The sequence below is a fragment of the Mustela nivalis genome, assembly GCF_964662115.1.
Source record: "Mustela nivalis genome assembly, chromosome: 10".
Taxonomy (NCBI): Eukaryota; Metazoa; Chordata; class Mammalia; order Carnivora; family Mustelidae; genus Mustela; species Mustela nivalis.
This window is the reverse complement of record NC_139029.1, coordinates 19,763,454-19,791,453: the sequence shown is the minus strand read 5'-3', so window position 1 is coordinate 19,791,453 and position 28,000 is coordinate 19,763,454. Positions and strand designations below refer to the sequence as shown.

At 47.3% G+C, this 28,000-nt stretch overlaps 2 protein-coding genes across 4 annotated transcripts in view; both read left to right on the top strand.

Annotated features, from left to right (window-relative positions):
* The window catches only part of WASF2 (WASP family member 2), a 937,387-nt gene that overhangs the window by 396,262 nt on the left and 513,125 nt on the right, over positions 1-28,000 (top strand). The gene's annotated exons all lie outside the window — the stretch shown is intronic.
* On the top strand, positions 169-26,341 carry PTAFR (platelet activating factor receptor). Its single transcript, XM_082684909.1, has 3 exons — positions 169-294; positions 881-958; positions 23,096-26,341. The coding sequence occupies exon 3, from the start codon at positions 23,135-23,137 to the stop codon at positions 24,167-24,169; it is 1,035 nt and encodes a 344-aa protein (XP_082541035.1). The 5' UTR covers positions 169-294; positions 881-958; positions 23,096-23,134; the 3' UTR covers positions 24,170-26,341.

Below are 28,000 nucleotides of genomic sequence, written 5' to 3'. Positions count from 1 at the left end.
CCCAGCCTCCTTGCTTCTGCATGACCAGGGATGCCCAGTCACCTGGAGACCACGGCATCTCTTCTGAGCTCCTCCCTTCTCATCCTTTTCTTTTTTTTTTTTCTTCTTCCTCTTCTTTTTTTTTTTTTTTTTTAGTTTTATTTATTTATTTGAGAGAAAGAGAGAGAGCACAAGGAGAGGCAGAGGGAGAAGCAGGCTGCCTGCTGAGCAGGGAGCCTGATGCGGGGCTGGAGGCCAGGACCCTGGATCATGACCTGGGCTGAAGGCAGACACTTAACTGACTGAGCCACCCAGGTGCCCCCTCTTCTCATCCTTTTCACTTTCTTGATGTTTCTTCCTCCCCGCCCTCTCTCCTTTTCTTTCCTTTTTTTTCTCTCACGCCCATACACAGACACACACACCAGGCACACACTCACGGCCTCATTGCGTTCGCTTCTAATTTCCTTGGTTTCTGGCCTCCGGTCTCCTCATTCCTCTCCTGCTCTCTCTCTGTGTTTACATCTGCCTTTCTCCATGTGCCTTTCTCCCCCATCTCTCACTGCCTTCCTGGCTGTCCCCCTCTCTCCCTCTCTTGATTTCTCATCTCTTTTCTCTTTTCCTTGCTTTCGTGCTCAATCCCTCTCTCTCTCTCTCTCTGTCTCTCTTGAGACTGTCTGCTCTGATTTTCTGCTTGCTTTCTTGCATCCCAGCTGCCTGGCCCGCCCACTGCCCAGCTGGCCCCTGGCTCTGGGGAAACCCTCTGACCAGTGGTCAGGGCCCGGTCACCCAGCTTGGAGGTTCTTGGTGCCACCCGTTGGAGGAGCCCCAGGGTCACAGCATTTCCTCCCTGTGGGTGACTTGGCAGTGGTATGCTCTGTTTCCTCATTTCTGCAATTTCCAGATAGCGCCGAGGCTGGGTCTGTGGACAGACGGACACCGAGATCCTGCTGCTGCGGCCGCTCAGCCTTCCCTGATTCAGGTAAGCGGGGATCCCAGCGCTGGCTAGGCGAGGAGAAGACGTGTGACAATGTCCTCAGGAGACCAAGGTTGCACCCCTCACCTGTGCCTGAGCAAAGGGATGGCTCTGTTCTGAAGGGACTGTTTGGCATTTTCTTCGGGTCCTGGGTCTTGTGTTTAGAAAGGATTCCTCGTGACCAAACTTGCCAGGAGACGCAGCTCCCCACTTTGGTTGTCTGCGGCCAGGGCCGTGCTGAAAGTGACCCCAGAGACCTCACGGGGTGCTGACAATGGTGATGGGGGGTGCTATCTAGGACTCAGGAGCTGAATGCCATCTGCTTGACGAGCTACATGTGGTCTCTCGGCCCCGTCATGCTCCTTCTGCGGCTCAGTCTGCCACACTGTCGATGGGGATAAGAAGTTCAGGGTCCGCTACAGGGCGGGGTCCTGAGGAGCTCATGCGGTGCCACGTGTTCCTGAGGGGTGATGAAAATAACCAGGTTATTGGTACCAAGGGCCTGGTCTGCAGCAGGTTTCCTCCAGCATGTCCCAGCAGGGGAGAGACAGGGCACAGGGTGGTCTCTCCTTGTCCCTGGATGTCAGGAGGTTCCGGTGTGGGCCAGGTGAACCACGGTCACTGTCCAGACACTTGCTGGCAGTCCGCAGTCTTTCTGTAAGCATCCAGGCAGCTCTGATTTAGCTCTGAGCAGGCAGCCGAGTCTCAGGTACTTGGAGTGTGTGTGCGTGTGTTCGTGCATGCATGTGTGTGTGTGTAGGTGCTCGGGAAACAACAGAAAGAAATGTTCCACCTTTAGGTACTGACAATGCAGCCAAAGAAAGAAGTCTGCTCTGGACATGAGGAAATGGCCCTGGGCCTGAGGTGGGCCCCTTGGGATTGGCCGGATTTTGATTTTAGCTCTTGTATAGGGCTGGGACCTTGGCAACTCAGGAGCCTTTCTTTCCTCTTTGGTAGCTGAGGGTTCAAACTTCTGACCTTTGGGTGTGTGGGGGGATGATGAAGTAAGAGGCCGGGTGGGAAAATGCTTTGTCAGTCTGAGATGCTGCACAAAGTGAACCTATGTTAGTACTGAGGTCGACACCATAACCCTCACTGTAGGTGCCTTAGGGATGAGGAATTTGTGTGGTTTGTTGTTTTATCCTTACATTTAGCACAGTGTTTGGTGAGCAGTCTAGTCTTAGACTACGAATTAAACAGACAGATGTTTAAGGATGATAAAGGATGATAAAGGAATATGTTGTACTTAAAAGAGAATGGACAGGGGCGCCTGGGTGGCTCAGTGGATTAAGCCGCTGCCTTCGGCTCGGGTCATGATCTCAGGGTCCTGGGATCGGGTCCCGCATCGAGCTCTCTGCTCAGCAGGGAGCTTGCTTCCCTCTCTCTCTCTCTCTCTGGCTGCCTCTCTGTCTACTTGTGATTTCTCTCTGTCAAATAAATAAATCTTTAAAAAAAAAAAAAAAAAAGAGAATGGACAGCAAGCCAGAGGCCCAGCATCTGGTCCCAGTTCTGCCCCCAATCTTGTTGTCACCATGGGCGAATCTTTTCTCTTCTTTGGGCCTCAGTTTCTCCCTCTGCTCAAGGAAGGTTCGGGCAAGGGATTATGGTCCATGGCGCTAAGGACAAAATCAGCCTCCAGGACTGAGTTCCTGCATCTGATTGGGATTAGGGTGGGGGGTGTGATGAGAGGCTGGGGTCCTTTCTCGTTTTCCTTTTACAGGCCTGTCCTTTTATAGTCCTCCACAGGCCTGTGAACAAGGCCTTGTGGAAGAAAGGGGGTGTTTTTCTCTGTCAGCGGTAGTGCTCCTTCTCCGACCTGCATGAGTTTGGCCCAGGAGGGGGGGACCAGCTGAGCAGCAGTGTGGGAGCTCGCTTTGACTGGTCCTGGGGGAGTGTGTCTGGGTTGGGCCCCCCGGAAGGGCCAATGCTGGGGCCCCAGCATGGCCACCTTCCTGGCCAGCCCTCACTGGGTTCCTTGGCAGCAGTGTGGGTGGGGAGGGAAGCTGCCGCTGTGTCTTTGCGTGAGCGTGTGCGTGTGTGTCCATGGCCGTGTGGGTGGTTTTGAGGCGTTGGCCCTGGCCGTAGTCACATGGGCCTGGAACATGACCAACGTGCAGGAGGGTCTGGTACAGCCCAGCAGTTCCCAGAAGCAGAATCAACAACCAAACCAGCTGCGAGGTGGGGATACCTATCTGCCCTCGTGTCTTCAGTCAAGGAGGATCCAAAGGCAGAGTCTGTGTGTGTATGTGTGTGTGAGAGAGAGAGAGAGAGAAAGAGAGAGAGAGAGGGAGAGAGAATAGATTGGGGGAGGACCACTGCTCAGCAGTCCCCCCCTCTTAGTTCTGTAGGAGGGGAACCCTGAGGGTGGATGGCAGCATGTCAAACACCTGTGCTGGTCCCTTTATGGTTCGTAAAGTCTGTTCCCATTTACCAAAGGCTTTACTGTTGGCAAGCCCTTGATCACTCCTACCCATCTTATTTTCTTTTTACAACAAGGCTTGAATGCTTGGGGTTGCCCTCCCCACACCCTCTGCAGCAATTCTGTCCCCCTGCTCCCCACCCCCCACCCCCCTGCCCGGCCCGTGGGTTTGTCAGATACAGATCACAAGGCTCAGAGCTGGGAAGAGACTCACTTGCTCAAGGTGATGGGGGCCATGGCAGACACCAGAGAACAGATCCTCCCATCCCAGGTCCCGTGGTTTCTCTTTAGCTCCCTCTGGCTGTGGCTGGTTTGGTGCACAGCTGTTTGGTTCACTCATTCATTCATTCAACAAACATTTTCTGAGGGGAGGGGAGGAGCCCACAGTTCCTGAGCAATGATTACTTGCATAAACTCCTTCATTCTGCTCTTATGACTACCTGGCGAGGAAGGTTTTCGGATGCTGTTTTGCAAATGAGGAAAGGGAGATGCTGAGAGCTGAAGAGAAGCGAGGGAAGAACAGAGCCCCATGTAGATCCTGGTCCTGGGGGACCCCAAGGCCCAGGCCCTGTACTCTGTTTTCTCTTGGGGTGGGCCCCGGCTACCCACGAGGGTACCAGCAGGATGCAGGAGTTCTCCGGGCTGGAAGGCGTAGTCCTTTGGTGTGATTCCTGATGTAACGGAGGGGTAAGCCCAGTACTAGGAAGCCTATAGGAGGAAGTATCTGTCCACTCCCTCCTTCCTGCCCTGGCTTACTTCCCAGAAGCAAGGAGGGGGGGGGAGGGGACTCACAGATACCATCTGGGTATTTGGAAGCTGCAAGGAAAGACCCAGGCCAGCTTCAGGGTCCCCAGACTCCACAGGGATGTCCTAGACCAGCTGAGCAGAGACCAAGACTCGCCAAGCTCATATATATATATATCGCTGGGGTCAGGGAAGGTCCCTTGGTGAGAAGGGAGATTGGGAAAATCTGATACCCAGGTCATTCCCATCTCAAGGGCCCCTAGACCTTGTCCCTGACTTCTCCTAGACAAGGAATTCCATTTATCCACCCAGAAATGTGCCCGACATGGTGCTAAACTCCTTGTATTCAAAACTGTGGGACACCCAGAATTCCCCAGAGGATAAGATACTTGCTCCCTCAATTTCCCCCTTAAATTCCTTTGCTTCTTGGAGAAATGGTAGTGAAAGCACTCCAGGAGGGGAATCTTCGAAGAGTATGGCCAGGCCAGGCCCCAAAAGCCAAGCAACAGGGGCGGTCAGAATAGGAGTAACTCACTGACAGGGCATCTGCTCTATGCTGAGCACTTTAAACGTTTACCTGCCTTCAACCTCTGGCTATCCTGTGAGGTCAGTGTTGATGTTATTCACATTTTGTACGTGAGGAAAGTAGGACTCACAGGAAAGAAATGATTAAACTGTCGTGTTTGAGAGGCCTCGGGAAATCTAAGGGCTGGGAGTGACTGAGGCTGGTGTGTGAGGGTTTGGAAGCGAAGGATGAAGGACAATGTGACTCTGTGTGTGTGTGTGTGTGTGTGTGTGTGTGTTTATTAGTAAATATATATTTCTTTCTTTCCTTTATTTTTTTTTGAGACGGAGAGAGGGAGCACATGCACATGAGTGGTGGGGAGGGACAGAAAGGGAGGGGCAAGAGAATTCCAAGCAGGCTCCGTGCCCAGCTCTGAGCCCAGCACAGGGCTTGATCTCATGACCCTGAACTGAGATCATGATCTGAGCTGCAATCGAGAGCTGGATGCTTAACAGATTGAGCCACCCAGACGCCCCTATTAGTAAATATTCCTTGAGGGTTTGCTGTGGAGGAGGCCCTGTGGTCTATAGTGGTGAAATGCCAGAAGTCTTGAACCCAAGGAATTCCCAGCCCATGAAAAGAAAACAATGGCCATTATAATGCAGTGCGATGTATTGTGTTATGGAAACCACAGGTGGCCCCTCTAACTGTCTGGGTGGAGAAGTAAGATTAACAGTAGCCAGGATTCCTTGAGCTTTGATTATGGATCAGGCATTTTCTATTTTATCCTTACAACAATCCTATGAAGTCTTCATATCAACTGGTGGCATTTTGCCAACTGTCACTAGCTGCTGTAGAAAGATGTGACTGGTCCCCGGGATCGTTCAGAGCTAACAATACATCTGGAAGCCTGATGTGCTTGGCTTCGGGCTGACGTGGGCTTGGTGTGAGCAGTCGCAATGACTGTGCTGCTACCTTTTTTAAAAGATTTTTTATTTGTTTATTTGAGAGAGAGAGAGAGAATGAGACAGGAAGAGAGAGAGAGAGAGAGAGAGAGAGAGAGTACAAGCAAGGGGAGCAGCAGGCAGAAGGAGAAGCAGACTCCCTGCTGTGGGACTCGATCCTGGGGCTCCAGGATCATAACCTGAGCTGAAGGCAGTTACTTAACCAACTGAACCACCCAGGCACCCTCGTGCTGCTACTTTGAGAAACATTTGATCTGATGTAATTAGCAAATTGGATTTCCTACAGATACGCTTTTTTAAAGCTGTTGATTGTGAACATCTTGAATTGTGCTAAGCCCTTTACACACATTAGTTATTGGATATTCATAGCACTCTGGGGAGATATGTGCTTGGAATATCACCAGTTCCATTCACAAAGAAAGGACCTGAGGCTCAGAGACTGATGTGCTTGGCAATGGTCACAAGTTAGGAGAAGATACAGGCTGAATTCGAACCCAGGTCTGCCTCACCAGAGTCCAGGGTCTTTAAACCGCTGTTCTTTTCAAACATTTTGTATTGTTTTCTCACTGGATGCTCACAAAAGCTTTGTGTGTTTTTGCCCCCATTTTACAGATGAGGCCCAGAGAGGGTCAACAGCTTTACCAAAGTTGCGTAGTGGTAGGTCTTCAAGCTGAGTCCTGTGATTTTATTTTATTTTACTTTTTAAAAAAATTTTACTTTTTATTTTTTTAAAGATTTTATTTATTTGTCAGAGAGAGAGAGAGAGCGAGAGAGCACACAAGCAGGCAGAGGCAGAGAGAGAGGCAGTCTCCCTGCCAAGCAAGAAGCCTGATGTGGGACTCATCAGTGGCTTAACTGACTGAGCCACCCAGGCCTTCTGAGCCCTTTGATTTTAAGTTAAGAATATACAGTATACTTTCAAATCTAACATTGCTGGGGTCCCTTAAGAAAAAAATTTTTTAAAAAATATTTTATTTATTTATTTGTCAGACAGAGAGAGAGCACAAGCAAGGGGAGAGGCACAAGCAGGGTGAACAACAGGCAGAGGGAGAGGGAGAAACAGGCTCCCTGCTGAGCAGAGAGCCCAATGCAGGACTCAATCTCAGGACCCTGGGATCATGACCTGAGCGGAAGGCAGATGCTTCACCAACTGAGCCACCCAGGCATCCCAAGAAAAAAAATTTTTTTTAATTGTGGTAAAAACACATGACTGAAATTTCTCTTCTTAACAATTTTTAAGCAAATATTATGGTATTATTAACTTTATGCACATTGTTGTACAGCAGGACTCTAGAATTTTCCATCTTGCCTGACTGAAACTCTATAGCCACTGAACAACAATTCCATTTCTCCTTCCCCCCCAGTCCCTGGCCACAACCATTCTACTTTGTGTTTCTTTCACTTTAATGAATTTAGCTACTTCATATAAGTGAAGATTTTAGATGATGCTTCATATAACCACTCAGTATCTGCCTTTTGGTAATTGGCTTATTTGACTTAATAATATCCTCAAGGTTCATCTGTGCTGAAGCACGTGACAGGCTCTCCTTCCTTTTGAAGGCTGCATAGTGTTCCGTTATCCATGCGCACCACGTGTTGTTTGTTCATCCCTCTGCTGATGGACCTTTGGTGGCGCCCACCTCTCAAGATTGTGAATAGTGCTTTTATGACCGTGGGTGTGGGAATATTTCTTCAAGAATCTGTTTTCAGTTCTTTTGGAAGTGGACCCAGAAGGAAGATTTCTGGGTCACGTAATAGTTCTATTTTTAATTTTCTGAGGAAACTGTACTGTTTTCCTTCCTGGCTGTATCATTTTATGTGCCCACCAACGTCCACATCCTTACTAGGACTTGTTTTCTCCTGCTTTTTTGATAGTGGTCATCCTACCAAGTGTGAGCCGCTATTTCATTGTGATGCTCACGTACATTCCCCGGACGATGAGTGGCATTGTCCATCTTTTCATGTGCTTGTTTGCCATTTGCATATCTCCTTTGGAGAAATCTGTTGAAGTCCTTTGCCCCTGTTAAAGTCAGTTATTATTATTTTGCTCTTGTTATTGCGTTGTTAGAGTTCTTTATATATTCTGGATATTAGCCTCTTATCCAGTATTTGGTTTACAATTTTTTTCCCCTTATTCTCTAGGCTGCCTTTTCCCCTGTTGACTGTTTCCTTTGCTACAGACGTTTTAAAGATTGCTGTCCCCCCGTATGTGTATTTTTGCTTCTGTGTCTGACATTCCTGGTGTCATATCTGAGAAATGATTGCTCATTCCAGTGTTAGGAAGCTTTCCTTCTATGTTTCCTTGTGGGAGTTTTACGTTTTCAGATCTTATTTTCTGATCTTTTATCTGTTTTTTTAAATTATATTTATTTACTTGAGAGAGATAATCAAAGAGAGAGAGCATGAGGGGAGGGGAGGGTCAGAGGGAGAAGCAGGCTTCCCGCTGAGCAGGGAGTCGGATGTGGGACTCGATCCTGGGACTTCAGGATCATGACCTGAGCCAAAGGCAGTCGCTTAGCCAACTGAACCACCCAGGCGCCCCTTTAATCTGTTTTGAGTTAATTTTTGTGTATGGTTTAAGAGAAGTGTCCATCTTCATTTTTTTGCGTGTGGACCTCCAGTTTTGCCCTCAGCACTTGTTTGGAGAGGCCCTTGCTTTCCCATTGGGTCATCTTGGCACTCTTGCCAAAGATCATTTGACCATATGTGAGGGGGTTTATTTCTGAGCTGTCTGTTCTGTTCCACTGGTCTGTATAACTCTCTCTTTATGTCCATACCGTGCTGTTTTGTAGTATGTTTTAAAATCACGAAGTATGAGGCCTCCAGCTTTGTTCTTCTTTCTCAAGAGTGTTTTGACTCTCTGGAGTCTTTCCAGATGAGATTCCAACTGAATTTTAGGATTTTGTTTTCTGCTTCTGCAAAAAATGTCACTGTGATTATGACAGGGCTTTGAATCTGTAGATGGCTTCTGGAAGTATGGATACCGGAACACTATTAAGTCTTCTAGTCCATGAATGAGGATGTCTGTCCATTTATCTGTGTCTTCTGTGATTCCTTCCAGCAATGCTTTTTAGTTTTTGGTGTACAAGTCATTAGCCTCCTTGGTTAAGTTAATTCCCAGTATTTTATCCTTTTTGATGCCATTAAAAATGGAACTACAGTCTTAATTTCCTTTTCTCTTGGACCCATTTTTATTCTTTTAAGATTTTATTTGTTTATTTGAGAGAGAAAAGCGTGCGACCCATTTTTATTCTTGTAAGATTGTATTTATTTGTTTGAGAGAGAGAAGGCGTGCGAGCAGGCGGAGGGGCAGAAGAACTAGCAGGCTCCCTGCCAAACATAGATCCTGACTTGGGGCTCTATCCCAGGACCCTGAGATCATGACCTGAGCCGAAGTCAGATGCTTAACCGACTGGAGCCACCCAGGTGTCCCTCTCTGACCCATTTTTAAATCTTTATTTTACCAGAGAGGAAGCGGAGACTCGGAGTCATGGGGTGAGTTTAGTGTTTGAACCAGAAGTTGATTCCAGCTCCAGCACTGCCTGGTAGGAGTGACAAGAATGCAGAGCTGACCCTCCCCTCCCTTTGCCCCATTCCTGTTCTCAGGTCATAGGACAGGTCTGGGAGTGGATAAGCTGGGCAATGAGTGGTTGGCTTCCAGCAGGGGCCTTGGCTTATCTTAGGAGATAGGCTGGGTCTCGGAGTTCAAAATCCCACCTGCTGCTTCTTAGCTGTGTGACTGTAGACAAGTCTGTTTCCCTTTCTGGTTTCACTTTCTTCTCTGGAAAGATGGGGATGTTGTAAAACTCATCTCGCAAGGCTGACTTGAGGGGGAAATGTATTCGTGGGTGTGTGGTGTGTATTTATTTAATCCAGCACCCTGAGCATAGGTAGGCTGGCAGTGACTCCCCTCCAGTCACACCCTACACACAGGGCAAGGGGTTTTTGGATCTACATGCACATGTCCACGTGGAGCCTATGTCCCTCCCTCAACCCACTTCTAGCCCAAGCTGTTTTGGTGATTGTACCCCAAGGCTTGCAGCCCTGCAGGGAGCTGCTGGTGCAGGAGATCTGTGTGAACTTGAATGTGAGCTTATAAATATTTAGACATTTATACTTTAAAAAAAACCCCAAACACCATTTATTTATTTATTTATTTGAGAGAGAGAGAGAGAGAGAGAGCAAGCACTTTGGGACAGAAGGAGAGGGAGAAAAGCAGACTCCCCACTGAGTGCTCAGCCCCTATGGGATGGGGGAGAAGTTGGGGGCCGGACAATCCCATGACCCAGGGATGATGACCTAAGCCAAAACCAAGAGACAGATGCTCAAACAACTGAGCCACCCTGGTGCCCTGGCATTTGTACTTATGACCCCAAATGGCCCCACAAATATTAGGAGCTGGGCTGACTGATAAACCCAACTTTCCAACCCATGGTCCACACTCGGGAAGTAACCAGCACATACTTCCTTTTGCTCAGATCCAAGTGGTCCGTCTCCTCTGACTTTTCGGCTGACAATGGGAGACCACGTTCCCTGGAGGCATGATATTCCCAGGCTGTATAGGAATTGTAGGGGGTTGGGACTGAATGTTATGCAGGGTAGAGGATGGGATATCCAGAGGCAGAATTCTTCTGTCTCCATGAATATTTATAGCTCCCTTTGCCTACCCCTTATTGAGAGCTGGGCCTGGGCTGTTGCCCAGACTTGAGACAACAGGGAACTGTGCCCTTGTGTAAGATTGATTGGTCTGAACTGCTGCTGACCTCTTTCCCTCCAAATGCTCATTCTTTTCCTGACCCACTGAAAGGTTTGTTGGTATTAGCTTAAGACCCTGTGTGGAGCTGACAGGGAAGTCAGTATATGGGTTAGAGCCCCTGGGGCCGTGGTGACTATAGTTCCTTCCCCTGACTTCATATAGGTGAGCCAATGGGGAGAAGGAGACTTGACTATTGTGACTACTTTGCATGCTTATTTTTGGAACCACTGGTAGAACTATAAAACTTTATAGATGAAGAAACTGAGGCCCAGAGAGGTGAAGTCATCTGCCCAAGGTCACATAGCAAGTAAATGGTAGAGCCAGGTATGAACCCAGGTCTTTCTGACTCTAGAAACGGGTTGTTCCCCCCATCCTACTGTGCCTCTCTCAGAGAGACTGGGCATGTTTCCTTCACACCAGTGTCTGCTGAATAGTCTTCAGGGGTTTGGACATTCATTCATTCATTCATTCACCAGTGTCAATGTCTGACACTGGAAATACAGAGATGAAAAAGATCTAGTCCCTGCCCTCCAGAAGCTCCAGACTTCTAGAAATGGCCATAGAAATCAGTAATCATAACACATTGTATCAGCTGCTGTACTGAGGAATGTACCCAGTACCATGGTGACCCAGAAGAGAAGGCAACTCATTCTGCCTGGGGCAATCAGGGAGGGCATTCTAGAGGAAGCATTCTTTAGATTGGGTCCTAAAAGAAGAGTAGGAGTTTGCTAGGTAAGCAAGAGGCAAGAGACATTCTCAGTAGGTGGGACAGCAGCATGTGCAAAGGCACTGAGGTCTGAGAAGAAATGGAGTCTTTAGAGAAGCGGCAGGAAGTTCCGTGTGGCTGGAATACAAGGCATGTAGTCCAGGGGGCTGGAGGGAGATGAGGTGCAAAAGGAGCTTGGATTTGATCCTGGGCAATGGGGAGTCATGGAAGGTGGTAGATTAGTCAAGTATGCAGCTGGGAGCATGCTGAATCACAGCCCCTCTCCAACTTCAGCATTCCCAGGAGTCCCCTGGGAATCTCGTGAAAATACAGATTCTGATGCAGCAGGTCTGGGGTAAAGTGTGAGAGTCTGTATTTCTAAGAAACCCAGCTGATGTTGCTGGTCTGAAGGTAACGATTTGAGTAGTGAGGCTGTAGAGGGCTCATTCACCCTCGTGGGGTGGTTGCTCTGGGGAACGGGCAGCTCCTGGTGCTCTTCTGTCTCGGAGTAGATCAGGCTTCTCTCGTCTTCTCGTCAGCCGTCCTGCAGCTGTCACAAAGAGGTCACAACAAGGTCAAAATTACTGGTAGTCAGCCATCTGTTGACTCAACAAACGCTTACCAAGCCCCTGTTCGGGCCACAGGTGTGCTGGAGACAGAGAGAGGAATTGAAAGTGCCACTTTGTGGCCCATGTCACCACCCTCTCTTGCCTCCAGAATGGGTTGTCTGCTTGTCCTTTGTCCCCTACTGTCTATTTTCTATCCAGCAACCAGGGAGTTCGAGCACATTTCTCCCCTGCCTGACACAGTCCAGCGGCTCTCCAGTGCTCCTAAAATAGAATTCCACCCCCTTGTCACGCCTCGGGAGCCCTCTGGGGTCAGTTGCCCTCAGATCTCATCCAGTGCTTCCCGTTTCTCACTTCCCTATGACCGCATGAAGCTTACAGTTCCTTGAACACAACAAGTTTGTTCCTATCTTAGGATACGATGAACTACTCCCGCTGCAGACCCTTCGCACATGAGACACTTGAACTCGAATACTCTTCTTCCACATTTTCTCTTGACTTGTTCCTTTGGGTATTTTAGATTTCAGCCAGGAGAAGATAGGGGTTTTTGCAGGACCCTAAAGCTTATACAATCTGGGGGGCCCTCTTGAAGAAAAGCAACCAAATTACAAATACACAAGACCTAGGAAGGGGCCTTGATGTTTAAGCTTCATTGACCTCATGGTGAATCTTCCTCTGGTTATTTTTAATAGGTCACCTCCTCCGAGAAGCCTTCCCTGGTCACTCTATTTAAAGCAGCCCCTCATCCAAACTTTGTCATGTCATTACTTTTATTTCTTTTATTGAATTCATCATGATTTGAAATTATTGTGTTCTTTTATCTCTCTATTTGTTTTGGTCTGTTTTCCCTGACTAGAGTGTAAGCTTCTCAAGAGCGGGAGTCCTGCCTGTTTTATTCCTGCAGTGTCCCCAGCAAAGTGCCCAGCCCCCAGTGGGATAGCAATACCTGTTGGGTGAATGAATAGACATGTCCTCTGCCCTCCAGGAGTTGCCATTTAGTGTGGTAAGAGGACACAAGGGCAATTTCAATGGTATAAGAAGCTGTAAACTATGGGAACTCAGAGGATGAACTCTTAACCCGGTCTAGCGGCAGAGAGCAGGGTGTGAGAGAGGCAGGGAGGCTTAGGAAGATCTAGCTGCAGGGAAAGAGGCCGGCACAGTCTTAAAGGGATCATTAGGTAGCCAGGCAGAGCAAGGAAGGGAAGCATCAACAAAGGCATAGAAATCTGAGTCCCCAGGCCCAGAAAAGACCCAGCTGGTTCCATTTTGGTTGATGTCAAAGGGTCACACTGATGCAAAGGGACAGCTGGGTGCTAAGTTTGGGATGGAGGTTAAGGGAGTGGGAGTTATGTGAAGACCAGGATCTGGGAAGACAGCAGACAGTGGGAAGAGCCAGGTGATGGGTACTAGAGGCACCCAGGGCAAGGCTTTGGGCAAACGCAGGGATTCTGCCCAAGACCCCCACACTGAATCTGACTCTGTATCTGGAAGGAAGAGGCCTGAGCTGGGCTTCCTGTGGGGGACATGTGGACTGGGGAGGCTCTAGGCCCAGACAGACCTGATTACATATTGTTACAGGTTGGATTCACAGGGCAGTTGACTCTGAAATGGAAATTAGCACGTAGGCATGCTTTTCCTGGACTGTTTAAAAGCAAAGTTGAGCTACTGTATAATTATACTATAAGTATTTCACTATGTGTATTTAATAGATAAGCAATTAAAACCTATAAAAATATAGAACCGTAATATCATTATCACACCTAACAAAATTAACACTGATTTCTTAATTCCAGCTAATACTGAGTCTGTGTTTGAGTTCTTCCAATTGTCTGAAAATTCATTTTTGCAGTTACTTTGTTTGAATCAGGATGCAAACAAGGTTCACCATTATTTGCTCAACTAAGCTTCTTTTTTTTTTTTTTTTTAAAGATTTTATTTATTTATTTGACAGAGAGAAATCACAAGTAGATGGAGAGGCAGGCAGAGAGAGAGGGAAGCAGGCTCCCCGCTGAGCAGAGAGCCTGATGCGGGACTCGATCTCAGGACCCCGAGATCATGACCTGAGCTGAAGGCAGCGGCTTAACCCACTGAGCCACCCAGGCACCCCTCAACTAAGCTTCTTGAATGAGAATTTAACATTCCCCCCTCCTTGCTTCTCCCTCATTCCTCAACTTGTGCTTCGGACGCTGCTCTCTCCATGACTGGAGCTAGATTTCCCTGTTGCCACATGCTACTTTTGCTTTTCTTTTTTCTTTTTTGAAGATTTTGTTTATTTATTTGAGAGAGAGGGAGTGTATGAGCAAGGGGAGGGGCAGAGGGAGAGGGAGAAACAGACTCTCCGCTGAATGGGGAACCCGATGTGGGGCTCGATCCCAGGACCCGAGGATCATGAACTGAACTGAAGGCAGATGCTTAATGGACTGAGCCACCCAGGTTCACCTACTTTTCTGTCTGTATCATACTTGATCTCCCTGTGGCTTTTCATGCTGCTTGCCCCCACTCTCATGCACTGGAAATGTTTTCCAGCATGGCACTCCTACCTCTCTCTTCTGTCCCTGCCTCCTTCATAGGTTTCCTCTCCCCCTCTGAGTTCTCTGGGGGAATGTGGGGCTCTTCAGGGTTTAACTCTGGGTCCTTTGGAATTTTAGAGCACCTCAGATGTGTCCCCAGCTCGATTCATCTCCTGCCATCCCCACACTCTTCTTCCTCAGCATCACCTCCATGGAGATTGGTACCATCCAGCCCCAATCATCTGGGCCAGAAACCTGGCAGTCCTTGACTCCTCCCTATCAACCCAGGTCCCGTGCATCACCAAGTTCCATCCGCTCAATCTCCCCAAAACTCTGACAACCATCCATTTCCCTCCATTTGCCCCTTCACGCTCCAAGCCTCCTTTGGCCCTGCAGACAACTGCACTGTATTGATGTTCTTTCCCTGCTTCTAGTCTAAAGCCCCTCTGGTTCGTTCTGTACACAGCGGTCAAAGCCCGCTTTCCCAAACCCAGATCCAGTGTTGTCCCTTTCCCATCCCATACACTTCCATCACTTCCCATTCTCTACAAACTCCTTCGCCTAATATTCAAGACCTTTCTTGAATTGACCAATATATACTTACTTTGTAGGCCCTATCTCTGCTCACCATCCCTCCTCTCCACCACATAGACTTTAAGGTTTAGTAGACCAGGTGTCTCAAGTTCCCTGAGGACAAGGTCCAGTCTCTCTTCCTCTTCCAGGACTCTGCACACACTGTCCCTCTGCCTGGGGCTCCTCAGCTGGCTAACTCCTTCTTGTCCTTCTGCATAGGCAGGAGGTTACTCCTGATCCCCAGGTCTGAGTAAGGGCACCATCTCAGAATTACCCCGACTCCTGGAACCTCTACCATCATAGCACTTGCCAGCTGTCCACTCCTGAATCTCTCTTTGGCAAAATAGGCTGTGAGCCATGGGAGGGCAGAGATTGTCTGTTCTCTGAGGCCCCAGCATTCTTTCCAGGGCCTGGAGCTGTGGGGGGCTTGTCCAGTGAGTACATGGTTGAGGGACCAGATGGGAGAGCGGGGTTCACCTGATTGTGTGTGCCCCACTCACAGAGTGAGGAAAAAAATTTTAATTAATGCAAAAAAATTTATGATGAACATAACACCACAATTTTAAATGAGGACAGGATCATAATAGTGCCAAGCAGACCCATTTTAGAACATGGGGCAAAAGGAATACTGATTTCAGTTTTTTAAAGATATTGCATTCAAATAGTGTTTATCTTTTTTTTTTTTTAAAGACTTTATTTATTTATTTGACAGACAGATCACAAGTAGGCAGAGAGGCAGGCAGAGAAAGAGGAAGAAGCAGGCTCCCCACTGAGCAGGAAGCCCGATGTGGGGCTCAATCCCAGGACCCTGGGATCATGACCTGAGCTCAAGGCAGAGGCTTAACCCACTGAGCCACCCAGGTGCCCCATAAATGGTATTTATCTTGATCACTGAGGTTTTCAGTGTCCCCTTACATTTTGCTCTTATGTGAGCTCCTCTACAAACCCCCAGTACTGGTCCTGGTGGGAAGCCTTAAAACTGAAAACTTAAATTAGGAAGCCTTTCTCAACAGGCTTGGACAGGCATGGCACAGGGAACAGGGCCCAAGCAGATGTCCTGGGTTGAATCCTCTGGCTGTAGAAAGACTCTTTCCAGTGGAGAGTTGCCCACACCCCACTAAGCTGTAGCCTGAACCCAAGAGGAAGGGACTTACTTAGGGGTAGCGTTGGATGGTGAGGATGGGAAAGGGTGTGACTTCCTCAAACACCCAAAGTGAACACCACGCACTGCCCAGCTGTGGACTGCCTCCCCGTCTTTCTGAGGTCCCAGGGAGAGGATCCCCCAAGGCACTGAAGGTCCAAGAGGGGAAAGAAACAAGGCCAGTCCCAGAGAAATGGGAACTTCGGGCTCAAAGGAAAGATGAGGGGGCTGAGATTATGCAGCAATGATTTTATTTATTTATTTATTTTTAATTAAGTTTTCAGTTTTAATTCCAGTATAGTTAGAATCCAGTGTTATATCAGTGTCCAGTGTACAATATAGTGATTCAACAACTCTACTTTATTCAGTGTTCATCATGGTAAGTGCACTCTTAATCCCCATCACCTGTTTTACCCATCCCCCACGCCCCCCCTCTGGTAATCACCAGCGTGGGCTCTATAGCTGACAATCTTTTTTGGTTTCTTTCTCTCTCTCTCTCTCTTTTTCTTTCCTCTTGTGGAGCAGAGACTTTAAAATCTTCTGGTCTCAGCACCTCTTTAAAAATTATTGAGGACCTCAGAGAGCTTTTGTTTACATGGGATATATCTATCAGTATTTTCTTTTTTTAAAAGATTTTATTTATTTATTTGAGAGAGAGCGACAGAGATAGCAACAGAGATAGCGAGAGAGAGCACGAACCAGGAGGAGAGGGAGAAGCAGGGCTGGATCGCAGGACCCTGGGATCATGACGGAGCCGAAGGCAGACACTTAACCCATTCAGCCACCCAGGTGCCCCCCATCAGTATTTTTCATATTCAAAATTCAAACTAAAACTCTTGAAACATTTTTTAAAATACAAAACCCAGGGGCTCCTGGGTGGCTCAGTGTGATAAGCCTTCGGCTCAGGTCATGATCTCAGGGTCCTGGGATGGAGCCCCACATTGGGCTCCCTGCTTAGCGGGGAGCCTGCATCCCCCCCCCCCTCTCTGCCTGCCTCTCTGCCTACTTGTGATCTCTCTCTGTGTCAGATAAATAAACAAAATCTTTTTTTTAAAAGCAGCATTTTTTTTAAAGATTTTATTTATTTATTTGACAGAGATCACAAGTAGGCAGAGAGGCAGGAAGAGAGTGAGAGAGGGAAGCAGGCTCCCCGCGGAGCAGAGAGCCTGATGTGGGGCTCGATTGCATTCAAATAGTATTTATCCTTTTTTTTTTTAAGATTTTATTTATTTATTTGACAGACAGATCACAAGTAGGCGGAGAGGCAGGCAGATAAAGAGGAAGAAGCAGGCTCCCCACTGAGCAGGGAGCTCGATGTGGGGCTCGATCCCAGGACCCTGGGATCATGACCTGAGCTGAAGGCAGAGGCTTTAACCCACTGAGCCATCCAGGCTCCCCAAATAAATAAAATCTTAAAAAAAAAAAATACAAACCCAGTAATAAGCTCATTCCATGTTAACACAAATAACATTGTTAGCAAAAAATTAGATAACAATTTCAAAACATAAATTATTTAGAGTGGCCTTGATTTAGATTTGGTTGCAAATCTGTCTAATGATGGGTTTAATACAAGACAGCTAGATCTCATGTCTGCTTCTGCATTCCATCTATCCTGGTATGTTGTTTGGTTGGAGTACATGAAGATCTGCCTTTACACACATGCGTAATTATAGTGGGAGGGATATTTTACTGTCTTTTTCAGATATTAATATGTTCTTCTTTGATACTACATCAAAGCTCCACAATGGTATTTCTAAAAAAACCAGTTGCAATGTGGAACCTCAGCCATACCAAGGAACCTTCTGTAATCCGGTGCACCGCCATGTTTTGATCTGTCTTGCCCTTTGATTCTTTCACCCATGCATAATTTTGAAACTGATCTTCCTCATTTGGAAAATACCGGTTCACTAAGTTAAGCAGAATTTCCAAACACGGACCTTTCACTGAAGGATTTTTTTCATTAGTATCGCCACCAATCTCATCCAAAAATTCTTTAAGGATTGGGAAGCTGTCAAACTCATGCAGGCAGATACAGCTTTTCCGAAGATGCTAATTTTCTCCAAAGTTCAAATTTTATCATTGGCGACGAATATGTTGTTTGTTTTCCTTGAGGCGATGGGCTCCCTTGGTTCATATCTGAGCAAACATGATACCCAAGTTTGGAAAACCATAGCGGGCCAGTCATTTTTTTTTCAAGTGATAGTGAAGATCTATAAAAAAAGTTCAACTTACAACTCCGTTGCTCAAGGGCTTTTCCTGGAGACAACCACTGACTTCAGTGTGAAGAAGCATTTCCCATTTTGACACCCAGAATATTAAAAAGATGTGCACTCAAAATTTAATAAAATTAATAATTCCCAGGGCACCTGGGTGGCTCAGTGGGTTAAAGCCTCTGCCTTCAGCTCAGTTGGTGATCCCAGGGTCTTGGGATCAAGCCCCGTATCAGGCTCTCTGCTCAGTGGGGAGCCTTCTTCCCCACTCTCTCTCTGCCTGCCTCTCTGCCTACTTGTGGTCTCGGTCTGTCAAATAAATAAATAAAATCTTTAAAAAAAATTAATAATTCCCTTGCTTTATCAAGGAAATTGATTTTTTTTTTTTCCCACTGACTAATGCCTGGCTGTGAAAAATACAGCTCTTACTCCCATTTGGTGCCTCTGCCTTGATTTGTGCTAAGGAGCCAGAGGTTTTCTTCATCCCGTACCATCAGCGCAAATGTCAACACAGTGAAAAGGGGAAATAATGTTTTGGTATTATTGTGATAATAGGTTTTTAAAAAGATTTTATTTATTTATTCGACAGAGAGAGACATAGTGAGAGAAGGAAGACAAGCAGGGGGAGTGGGAGAGAGAGAAGCAGGCTTCCTGCCCACCAAGGAGCCATATGAGGGGTTTGATCCCAGGACCCTGAGATCATGACCTGAGCCAAAGGCAGACGCTTAACCCATTGAGCCACCCCAGGTGTCCCTATGACAATACTTTTGACCTCATGGATTCTCTGAAAGTTCTCAGAGATATTCCTTTCTCCTCCCTCATTTCTGTGGACCACCCTTTGAGAAGTATCATCCTAGAGCCTTGGGATCACATGGCAGGACCACGTTTAGGAGCAGAAAATATCCCAGCCGAGTAGAAGTTAGCAATTTCACTGCTGCGGAAGCGGCATAAAACGATGTAATTCACAATGTGACTTGAGGCTGAGTTTTTTGTTTTGAAAGGAATCACAATTATTTATCGGAATAATGAAACCTACCTACATTTATGCAATTTAGCATACACCACACTAAATGGGGCAAAGCACAAAAATGTTCTCAGTCATCAAAATTCCAGTTAGAGCCAGCTGGTTCTTTTTTCTTCTTTTTTTTTTTAATTGAAGTATAATTGATATACAATGTGGTATTCGTTTTGTACAACATAGTGATTTGACAACTGTGTTACGCTGTGCTTACCACAGGTGTAGCTACCATCGGTCACCCTACGACGCCATTCTAGTCCCATGGGTTGTATTCCCTATGCTGTGCCTTTCATCCCTGTGACTTGTTCATTCCATGGCTGGAAGCCTGCACCCCCGCCTTCACCCATTTTGCCCATCTGCACACCGCCAGCCCCTCTGGCAACAGTGGCTCGTTCCCTTTATTTATGGGTCTGTTTCTGCTTTTAGAGCCAGGTAGTTCTTTAAACTAATCTAGAGGCTTCTCCCAGTGTTTCCTCTGCTCCAGAGCTCCCAAAGAGATCCTTGTAAGCACCGAGGGCTCTCACCCACTCCGTTACTGGTTCACGGTGCTGGGAAGAGTGCTGAATAGAGAGACAAGGCCCTTGTTCTCCTGGGGCTCACAGTCACGTGGGAGAGTGTTATGAACCACACAAACACGAATAGGATCACAGTTGAGCTAGGGTTTACAGAGAAGTACAGGGAGCTTTGAGGCAGGACTGGACCTGGCTTGGTGAGGGCCTCTCTGAAGAACTGACATTCAGGTAAGGTTTGAAGCACGAGCTAGAATGGCCGGGTAGAAATGGGGTGTGGTTAGGGAAGAGGGTTCAAAGTGTAGGCATGGGTGTAAGCTTGCATGGGTGTAAGCTTGCAGGCAGAGGCAGGAAAGGTCTGAGCATGTTTGGAGACCCACTTGGGTGCTCCATGTTGACTGGACCCTGGTGGGAAGATAGCAGGAGATGAGGACGGAATGGCAGTAGAGGTCAGGGCCAGGACCTCCAACGTGGTCCTTCTCTCAGTTTCTACACCCTGCTCTGCTCCTTCCTGCCTCTGTGTTGGAGCCCAGCAGATGCCTCTGCCTGGAACATTCTTCCTCTCTCAGGTCTCCAAGGAAATGTCGCCGCTTTTCTAAGTATATATTTTTTGTGTTCTCCAGATCAGCAGCCCGTTTTATTTGTCCAGCAACTCTTGTTTGCTTACATCCTTTTTGCCCATCTGCCCTATGAGACAGTCAGTTCCCCGAGCGCTGGCCAGTGCGGTCAGGTTCGCCCCATAGCCCGTGTGGGCCGGCCATGCAATTGGTGCTCAGAAACGTTTGCTGGTGGAATGTGTGAAGGAACAAACACACACAGGGCTGGGTTTGAGATCCTGGCTCCATCCTTTAACAGCTATGTGACCTTGAACAATCACCAAACACCTGATATTGTTTCCTATTCTGTAAAAGGGGGTTTTACTTCCTATCTCAGAGGGCTTTCATGAGACCAGAATGAGGTAGAGCTCAGGGAGCACCTGGGTCCGAAGGAGCGTTTTAGTCCTAATTCTGTTCTCTTTTCACTGTTCTGGGACATATGATGAGCCTTGGGCCTTGCTTAACCCCGTCTGGGTCTCCTGCCCTTCCATTCCCCCCACCCCTGCCAGCTGCAACACAAAATACAGAGCAGCTTCTAGCTTCCTGTGCTGGCAACAGAGTGGGAGGAACAAGAGAGGAGGGAGCCACTGGTTTTGATGGAAAGTGAGTGGTGGTGAGGATGCTGTTGAAACAGACCAGACTGTGGGTAGTGGGATTAGGTTAGTTTCATCTTCTTTCATATATATATATATATATATATGGAGAGAGAGAGAGAGAGCGCGCACATGAGCGGGGGGCAGCGGGGGAGGAGCAGAGGGAGAGAGAGAATCCCAAGCAGACTCCACACCTCGTGCTCAGCTTGACTCAGGGCTTGATCTCATGACCCTGAGATCATGACCTGAGCCGAAATCAAGCTGGACGCTTAACTGACTGAGCCACCCAGGTGCCCCTGTAATATACTTTTGAAAAGGCTTTTTGTTTTGAAATAATTTTAGGCTTCCAGAAAAGCTGCAAATCGTACAAAGAGTTCATGTGTGCCCTTCGCTCAGCATTCCCTAATGTTAACAATTTACAAAACCATAATACAATGATCAAAACCAGGAAATGAACATTGATATTATTTTAATTATAGACCTTATTGGAACTTTACCAGTTTTTTCACTAATGATCTTTTTTTGTTCTTGGAGCCAATCCAGGATCCCACATTGTATTTAGCTGTCATACGTTTCCTTAATATCCTCTGATCTATGGCAGTTCCTCAGTCTTTCCTTATTGCTCATGACCTTGACATTTTTGATCAGTCGTTTTGTATAATGTCTCACAATTTGGGTCTGTCTGATGTTTTCTTGTGGCTAAATTGAGATTATGCACTTCTGGCAAGAAAACCGCAGAAATGATGTTATAGTCTTTTCAGTGCATCATATCAAGGGTACCTGAGGTGGGTGTATGTCTTACTCATCATGAGTGCATCTTAATCATTTGATTTGATTAGACAATACTACTCAGTTTTTCCACTGTATACTTTTCTTCATCTTCTTCTTTTCTTTTTTTAAAAGATTTTTAAAAAGGGGCGCCTGGGTGGCTCAGTGGGTTAAGCCACTGCCTTCGGCTCGGGTCATGATCTCAGGGTCCTGGGATCGAGTCCCGCATCAGGCTCTCTGCTCAGCGGAGAGCCTGCTTCCCTCTCTCTCTCTCTGCCTGCCTCTCCGACTACTTGTGATTTCTCTCTGTCAAATAAATAAATAAAATCTTTAAAAAAAAAAAAAGATTTTTAAAAAAAGATTTTATTTATTTATTTGTCAGAGAGAGAGAGAGAGAGCGCACAAAGAGGGGGAGCAGCAGGCAGAGGGGGAAGCAGGCTCCCTGCTGAGCAGAGAGCCTGATGCGGGGCTCCATTCTAGGACCCTGAGATCATGACCTGAGCTGGAGGCAGAGGCTTTAACCCACTGAGCCACCCAGGCACCCCCATAAATTATTTTTTAATATAGAACATCTACCATCGGGGTGCCTGGGTGGCTCAGTGGGTTAAGCCGCTGCCTTCAGCTCAGGTCATGATCTCAGGGTCCTGAGATCAAGTCCCGCATCAGGCTCTGCTCAGCGGGGAGCCTGCTTCCTCCTCTCTCTCTCTGCCTGCCTCTCTGCCTACTTGTAATCTCTCTCTGTAAAAAAAAATATATATATATTTAAAAAAAAAAAGAACATCTACCATCAAAATTTACATTTCAGAGGCACATGGCTGGCTCAGTGGGTTAAGCCGCTGCCTTCAGCTCAGGTCATGATCTCAGGGTCTTGGGATCGAGCCCCACATCGGGCTCTCTGCTCAGCAGGGAGCCTGCTTCCCCCTCTCTCTCTGTCTGCTATCTGCCTACTTGTGATCTCTCTCTGTCAAATAAATAAATAAAATCTTTAAAAAAATTTACATTTCAAATTTCATCAACAGAAAAACATTTAAGTTGTTAGAAAAGTAAAAATTAAGTTAAAAATTAAAAATATTTTAATATAAATTTTCATATATTCTATCATCAGGAACAGATTATTGAAAACCTTACGTGAAAATAAGCTACTAAATGGAAAGTTAATTTTAAAATGGAGCAAGAGAAAAGAAACTTAATTGCCATTGATTTCATTGAATCTCAGATGCCATTCATTTTAAAAACGCACCATATTTTTTTTAAAGATTTTATTTATTTATTTGACAGAGATCACAAGTAGGCAGAGAGAAAGAGGAGGAAGCAGGCTCCCTGCCGAGCTTAGAGCCTGATGTGGGGCTCAATCCCAGGACCCTGGTATCATGACCTGAGCCAAAGGCAGAGGCTTTAACCCACTGAGCCACCCAAGTGTCCCCACCATTGTTTTATGTAGAAAAAAATTCTGCCAATTAATTGGATGATACTGCCAAAATGTGCAAAATGAGTCTTGGGACTGATTAAATAAGACAGGCCCTTTTGACCCTTCATTAAACAGAATTCCTGTGTGGTCTTCCAGGTACAGCCAGGATTCTAGGACCGGCTGCTCCTTCCAGCCATGGCGATGGGGGCAAATAATTCCTCTCGCGTGGACTCTGAGTTCCGATATACCCTCTTCCCGATTGTTTACAGTATCATCTTTGTGCTGGGGTTCATGGCCAACAGCTATGTGCTGTGGGTCTTCGCCTGCCTGTACCCTTCCAAGAAATTCAATGAGATAAAGATCTTCATGGTGAACCTCACCATGGCTGACCTGCTCTTTTTGGTCACCCTGCCCCTGTGGATCATCTACTACCACAACCAGGGCAACTGGATTCTCCCCAAATTTCTGTGCAACCTGGCTGGCTGCTTTTTCTTCATCAACACCTATTGCTCCGTGGCCTTCCTGGCTGTCATCACTTACAACCGTTTCCAGGCGGTGACCCGGCCTATCAGGACAGCTCAGGCCACCACCCGCAAGCGCGGTTTCTCCATGTCCCTGGTCATCTGGGTGGCCATCGTGGCGGCGGCGTCCTACTTCTTCTTCCTGGACTCCACCAACGTGGTGCCTGACAAGACCGGCGCAGGCAACGTCACACGCTGTTTTGAACATTACGAGAAGGGCAGTGTGCCCGTCCTCATCATCCATGTGTTCCTCGTGTTCAGCTTCTTCCTCGTCTTCCTCCTCATCTTCTTCTGCAACCTGGTCATCATCCGCAGGCTGCTCAGGCAGCCGGCGCAGCTGCAGCAAAACGCGGAGGTCAAGCGCCGTGCTCTGTGGATGGTCTGCACGGTCCTGGCCGTGTTCATCATCTGCTTCGTGCCCCACCACATCGTGCAGCTGCCCTGGACGCTGGCTGAGCTGGGCTTCCAGAACAACAGCTTCCATCAGGTGATCAACGATGCCCACCAGGTCACCCTCTGCCTTCTTAGCACCAACTGTGTCTTGGACCCCATCATCTACTGTTTCCTCACCAAAAAGTTCCGCAAGCACCTCTCTGAGAAGTTCTACAGCATGCGCAGCAGCCGGAAGTGCTCGCGGGCCACCTCGGAGACTGGCACGGAAGTGATCATGCCGCTCAACCACCTCCCTGTCCCTTCCCTCAAAAAGTAGTCGCTGACTGTTGGGGCCAGGCCCAGAGCTTTCTCCTCTGTGGACATCGGGGGACTGACCTGGGGGATGAAGGGGTCTCTGTTGTGGCCTGGGTACAAGTGGCCCCTTCAGTATGGAGGCTACCTCACCAAGGGGAAGGGGATGATGGCCGGCCCAGATTGCGGGGAAATCCAGGACTTGAATGTGCCCCCTTCGGCCACATCGGGGCACACGTAGCATAACCTTGGCTTGCATCCTCATCCTGAATACCTGAGTCTGAGAGCTCTCCAGGGAATGGCAGGGCCGGGGGCAGACCTTGGGGGCAGATTCTGAGCCGCCCTGTTCACCCTACCAAGGCAGCCACCCTGAGTCAGTATAGACTGAAGTTTAGGGCAACTACTGCCTTTGCTACTATAAAGGCAGAGAAGGGGGTTTTGGGGAAAGGGATCCTTCCCTGGTTGTCTGGTGGTGTCTCCGGGGAAGACTTTTGAGCTAGGATAGTGCCATCTTGTCTCCATTCAGAGGCACAAGATCTTTGTGACACGTGACTCATTGGAACCTTTTCCCACTCATCCAACAGCCTGTCCTGAATGGTGCCAGAGAATGTAAGACATTCACAGGTCAAAAGGTAGGAGAGGGAGGTTGTCTCGGGAGGCAAATGTGTCTCTCTCCACAGGTCTTGCCTCAGGCTTCATTCATCAGCTCTGGGGGAGTGGGAGAGGCATGGTCACACCTATCTGTCTCAACAGTGGATCCTGATGAATTACCTCCTGCAGGGCAGGTCCCCGCTCAAAGGGCAGAGACCCCTTGAAGCCAGATTGGGGTAATCGGCAGCTCCACACTGCTCAGAGTTTCCATGAGAAAGTGCACCTGGGTGGAGAAGCACCTGTGTGGGCGGGGCCTCCAGAGTGGGAGGAGCCTGTCAGGTCTCACCTACCACTTAGCTTTCTGGGGCAGGGAGGTGGGCTGGCGGTGGAGGAGCCCTCCTAATTTAGCTTCTACAAGGTGAGAAGAGCAGTTATAGTCCCAAGGGCCAGGAGGCACTTTGAATTTTGAGTGCAGAAGAGAGGTCTCTCTTCTCTTGAAGACCTCTAGATGGCTTTTTGTCATTTTTGGCCAATATATCCAGATGAGCTTTCGCTCACACCCTGAGAACCTGCAGTGTGAATCTGGTAGCCACAGCCCCTCCTTGCTCGGAGAAGCCTTCCCTGGTTTCCAGAGCCCTGTAGTTCTTCTGAAACATCGTCCTTCCTTCCAGCCACGTCTCCGTAAAGTGAGATCCTTGTTTCCTATTTTTCCTATCTACCGGGCGGATTTTGACAAATGCTTCCCCATGGGCCAGTAACCTGCTTGGGTCTGGGATTGTAGCTGAGGCTGAACTCAGCCGATGGTGACTAGGTGGAGATTGCAGCAGGATCGAGCTTTGGTGTCACACGGACCCAAGTTCAAGTCTTGGCTTTGTCACTTCCACCCAAGGGATTGTGAGCTGAATTTCCTACCTCATAGGGTTGTTAGGTGCCATGAATACTAAGGCAGATACCTCTCGGTCATGGTGATTGCTTGTCCCAGATTCTCCCATTTTCTGAGAATGCATTCCCCTTTATCCTCTGACAGGAGCTGAATGGATGAGACGTGAGGATCTGGCTCTACTTGGGCTAGTCAAGTTCTCTGTCTCAGGAATAAGCAGCCAGGCTCAGAGGTGCTGTTTTAGGCTCTTCAGGTCACTAACCTGAAGACGTTCAAGTCTGGAGCTGTGACTGTGTGTGCCTGTGTTTACATGTGTGTGTCCATCTCTGGGTATGAGGGAGGGTGGATGACCTTCTCAGAGAGAAGATGGAAATGTGCAGAGCCAAGCAGAGACCAGAGGGAGACCAGAAGCCTGGAGAATGGAGGGCAGGTGCTTCCGGGGCCTGCTGTCCTTTTCTTCCAGGCCAGACCCTCTCAAAGCCCAACATCCGCATTTCTTTCTTTGGGTCCTGTGAGATCCCCTCGTCGGGATGCATTCTATTATTTTGCTTAAGCTTATTTGAGTGGCTATCTATGACTTGCATCCCATCTCTGAAGAAGATGAGTGTTTAGATACTAAAGCACCATGTTTCTTGCATTTTAGTCATTTGTGTACATGCCTCCATACACGGTTTTTCAATATCCATATGCCATCTGTATGTTTTCTTAATAAATATTTTCTCTAAATTGAGTCACTTTTTATCTATTTACCCAAATGTCCATTAACTGGTGAATGGATAATGAAGATGTGGTGTGTATATATATGGTGGAATATTACTCAGCCATCAAAAGGATGAAATCTTGCCATTTGCAATGAGGCAGATGGAGCTAGAGGTTATTATGTTAAGTGAAATAAGTCTGAGAAAGACAAATACCATATAATTTTACTCTTATGCGGAATTTAAGAAACAAAACAGGTGAACATATGGGAGGAGAAAAGAAAAAGAGGGAAACAAACCATAAACAACTCTTAAGGACAGAAAACAAACTGAGGGTTGATGTGGGGAGGTGGTTGGGCGAGGGCTAGATTGGTGATTGGATATTAAGACGGGAACATGTAATGATGAGCACTGGGTGTTATGTAAGTGATGAATCATGGAATTCTACTCCAGAAACCAATAGTACACTGTATGTTAACTAAATAGAATTTAAATAAAAAGTTGAAAAAAAAAACAACTTTATTTAAAAGGAGGCTTTATAACTAAATTAATAAAAATGAAAACCAGTGGCACCTGCCACACATAGAAAATAAACATAAAAATAAAATACAACTATTTTTTTAAAAAGATATTATTTATTTATTTTGCGAGAGAGAGAGAGCATGTGTGCTCATGTGCATGGGGGCGCATGAGCTGGGGGATGGGCAGAGGAGAGCATCTCTAGCAGACTACAGGCTGAGTGTGGAGCCCCACTTGGGGCTTGATTCCAAGACCATGTGATCATGACTTGAATGAAAACCAAAAGTCAGACGCTTAACTGACTGAGCCACCCAGGTGCCCCAGGGACTGCCATTTTTATGTCTTAATTACTATGGTTATCAAGGTTTATCCATTTCAATGTGTGTCTTCCAGATCCTGGGGGCAGTACCTGAATCTTAGTCATCTATGTATCCACAATTTCTCACACAAGGTCTAGAGCTGAGATCTATTTGTCTCCAAAGCCTACTGCTTCCCCCAGGTGTAGCATCAACAGACATATTGACACATACATGCCCTTGCTTTGAAAGAGTTAAAGGAGACAGTTGCCACCTCTGGGCCTGCATGCTCTTCCACCTTGGAAGAATACTTTTGCTTTGACCACTGTTAAATTCTTGCTTGCTTATGAAGAAGAAAAAAAAAAAAAGAAGAGAGGGTTTAAGGAGACTCTTGAGAGACAGATGGGGAAGGAATTTAATACACATTTTGTCAAAGTTCCATGGCCATATTTTAAAAGAAATGTCAGGGAGTTTCAGAAGATCAGAACATTGTGGAGCTAGGAGGATCCAATCCCTTCATCTCACAAAGGGAAACATGGGATTCAGGAGGGCTAAGTGATCGCAGAAATTACACAGCACGAAGCTGCAGTGAACACGGAGCTGGCTGCTTGCCCGTGTCTTTTCCTTCTTGGTGACAGGATTACGGAAAAAGCTGAGTTGCAATTAAAAAAAAATATATATCTTATTTGTTTATTTGAGAGGAAGAGAACATGCAAGAGAGCATGAGCTGGGTGGGGGAGGGTCAGAGGAAGAAGCAGGCTCCCTGCTGAGCAAGGAACCTCATGTGGTCCTCGATCCCAGAACCCTGAGATCATGACCTGAGCTGAAGGCAGACGCTCAACTGACTGAGCCACCCAGGTGCCCCTGAGTTG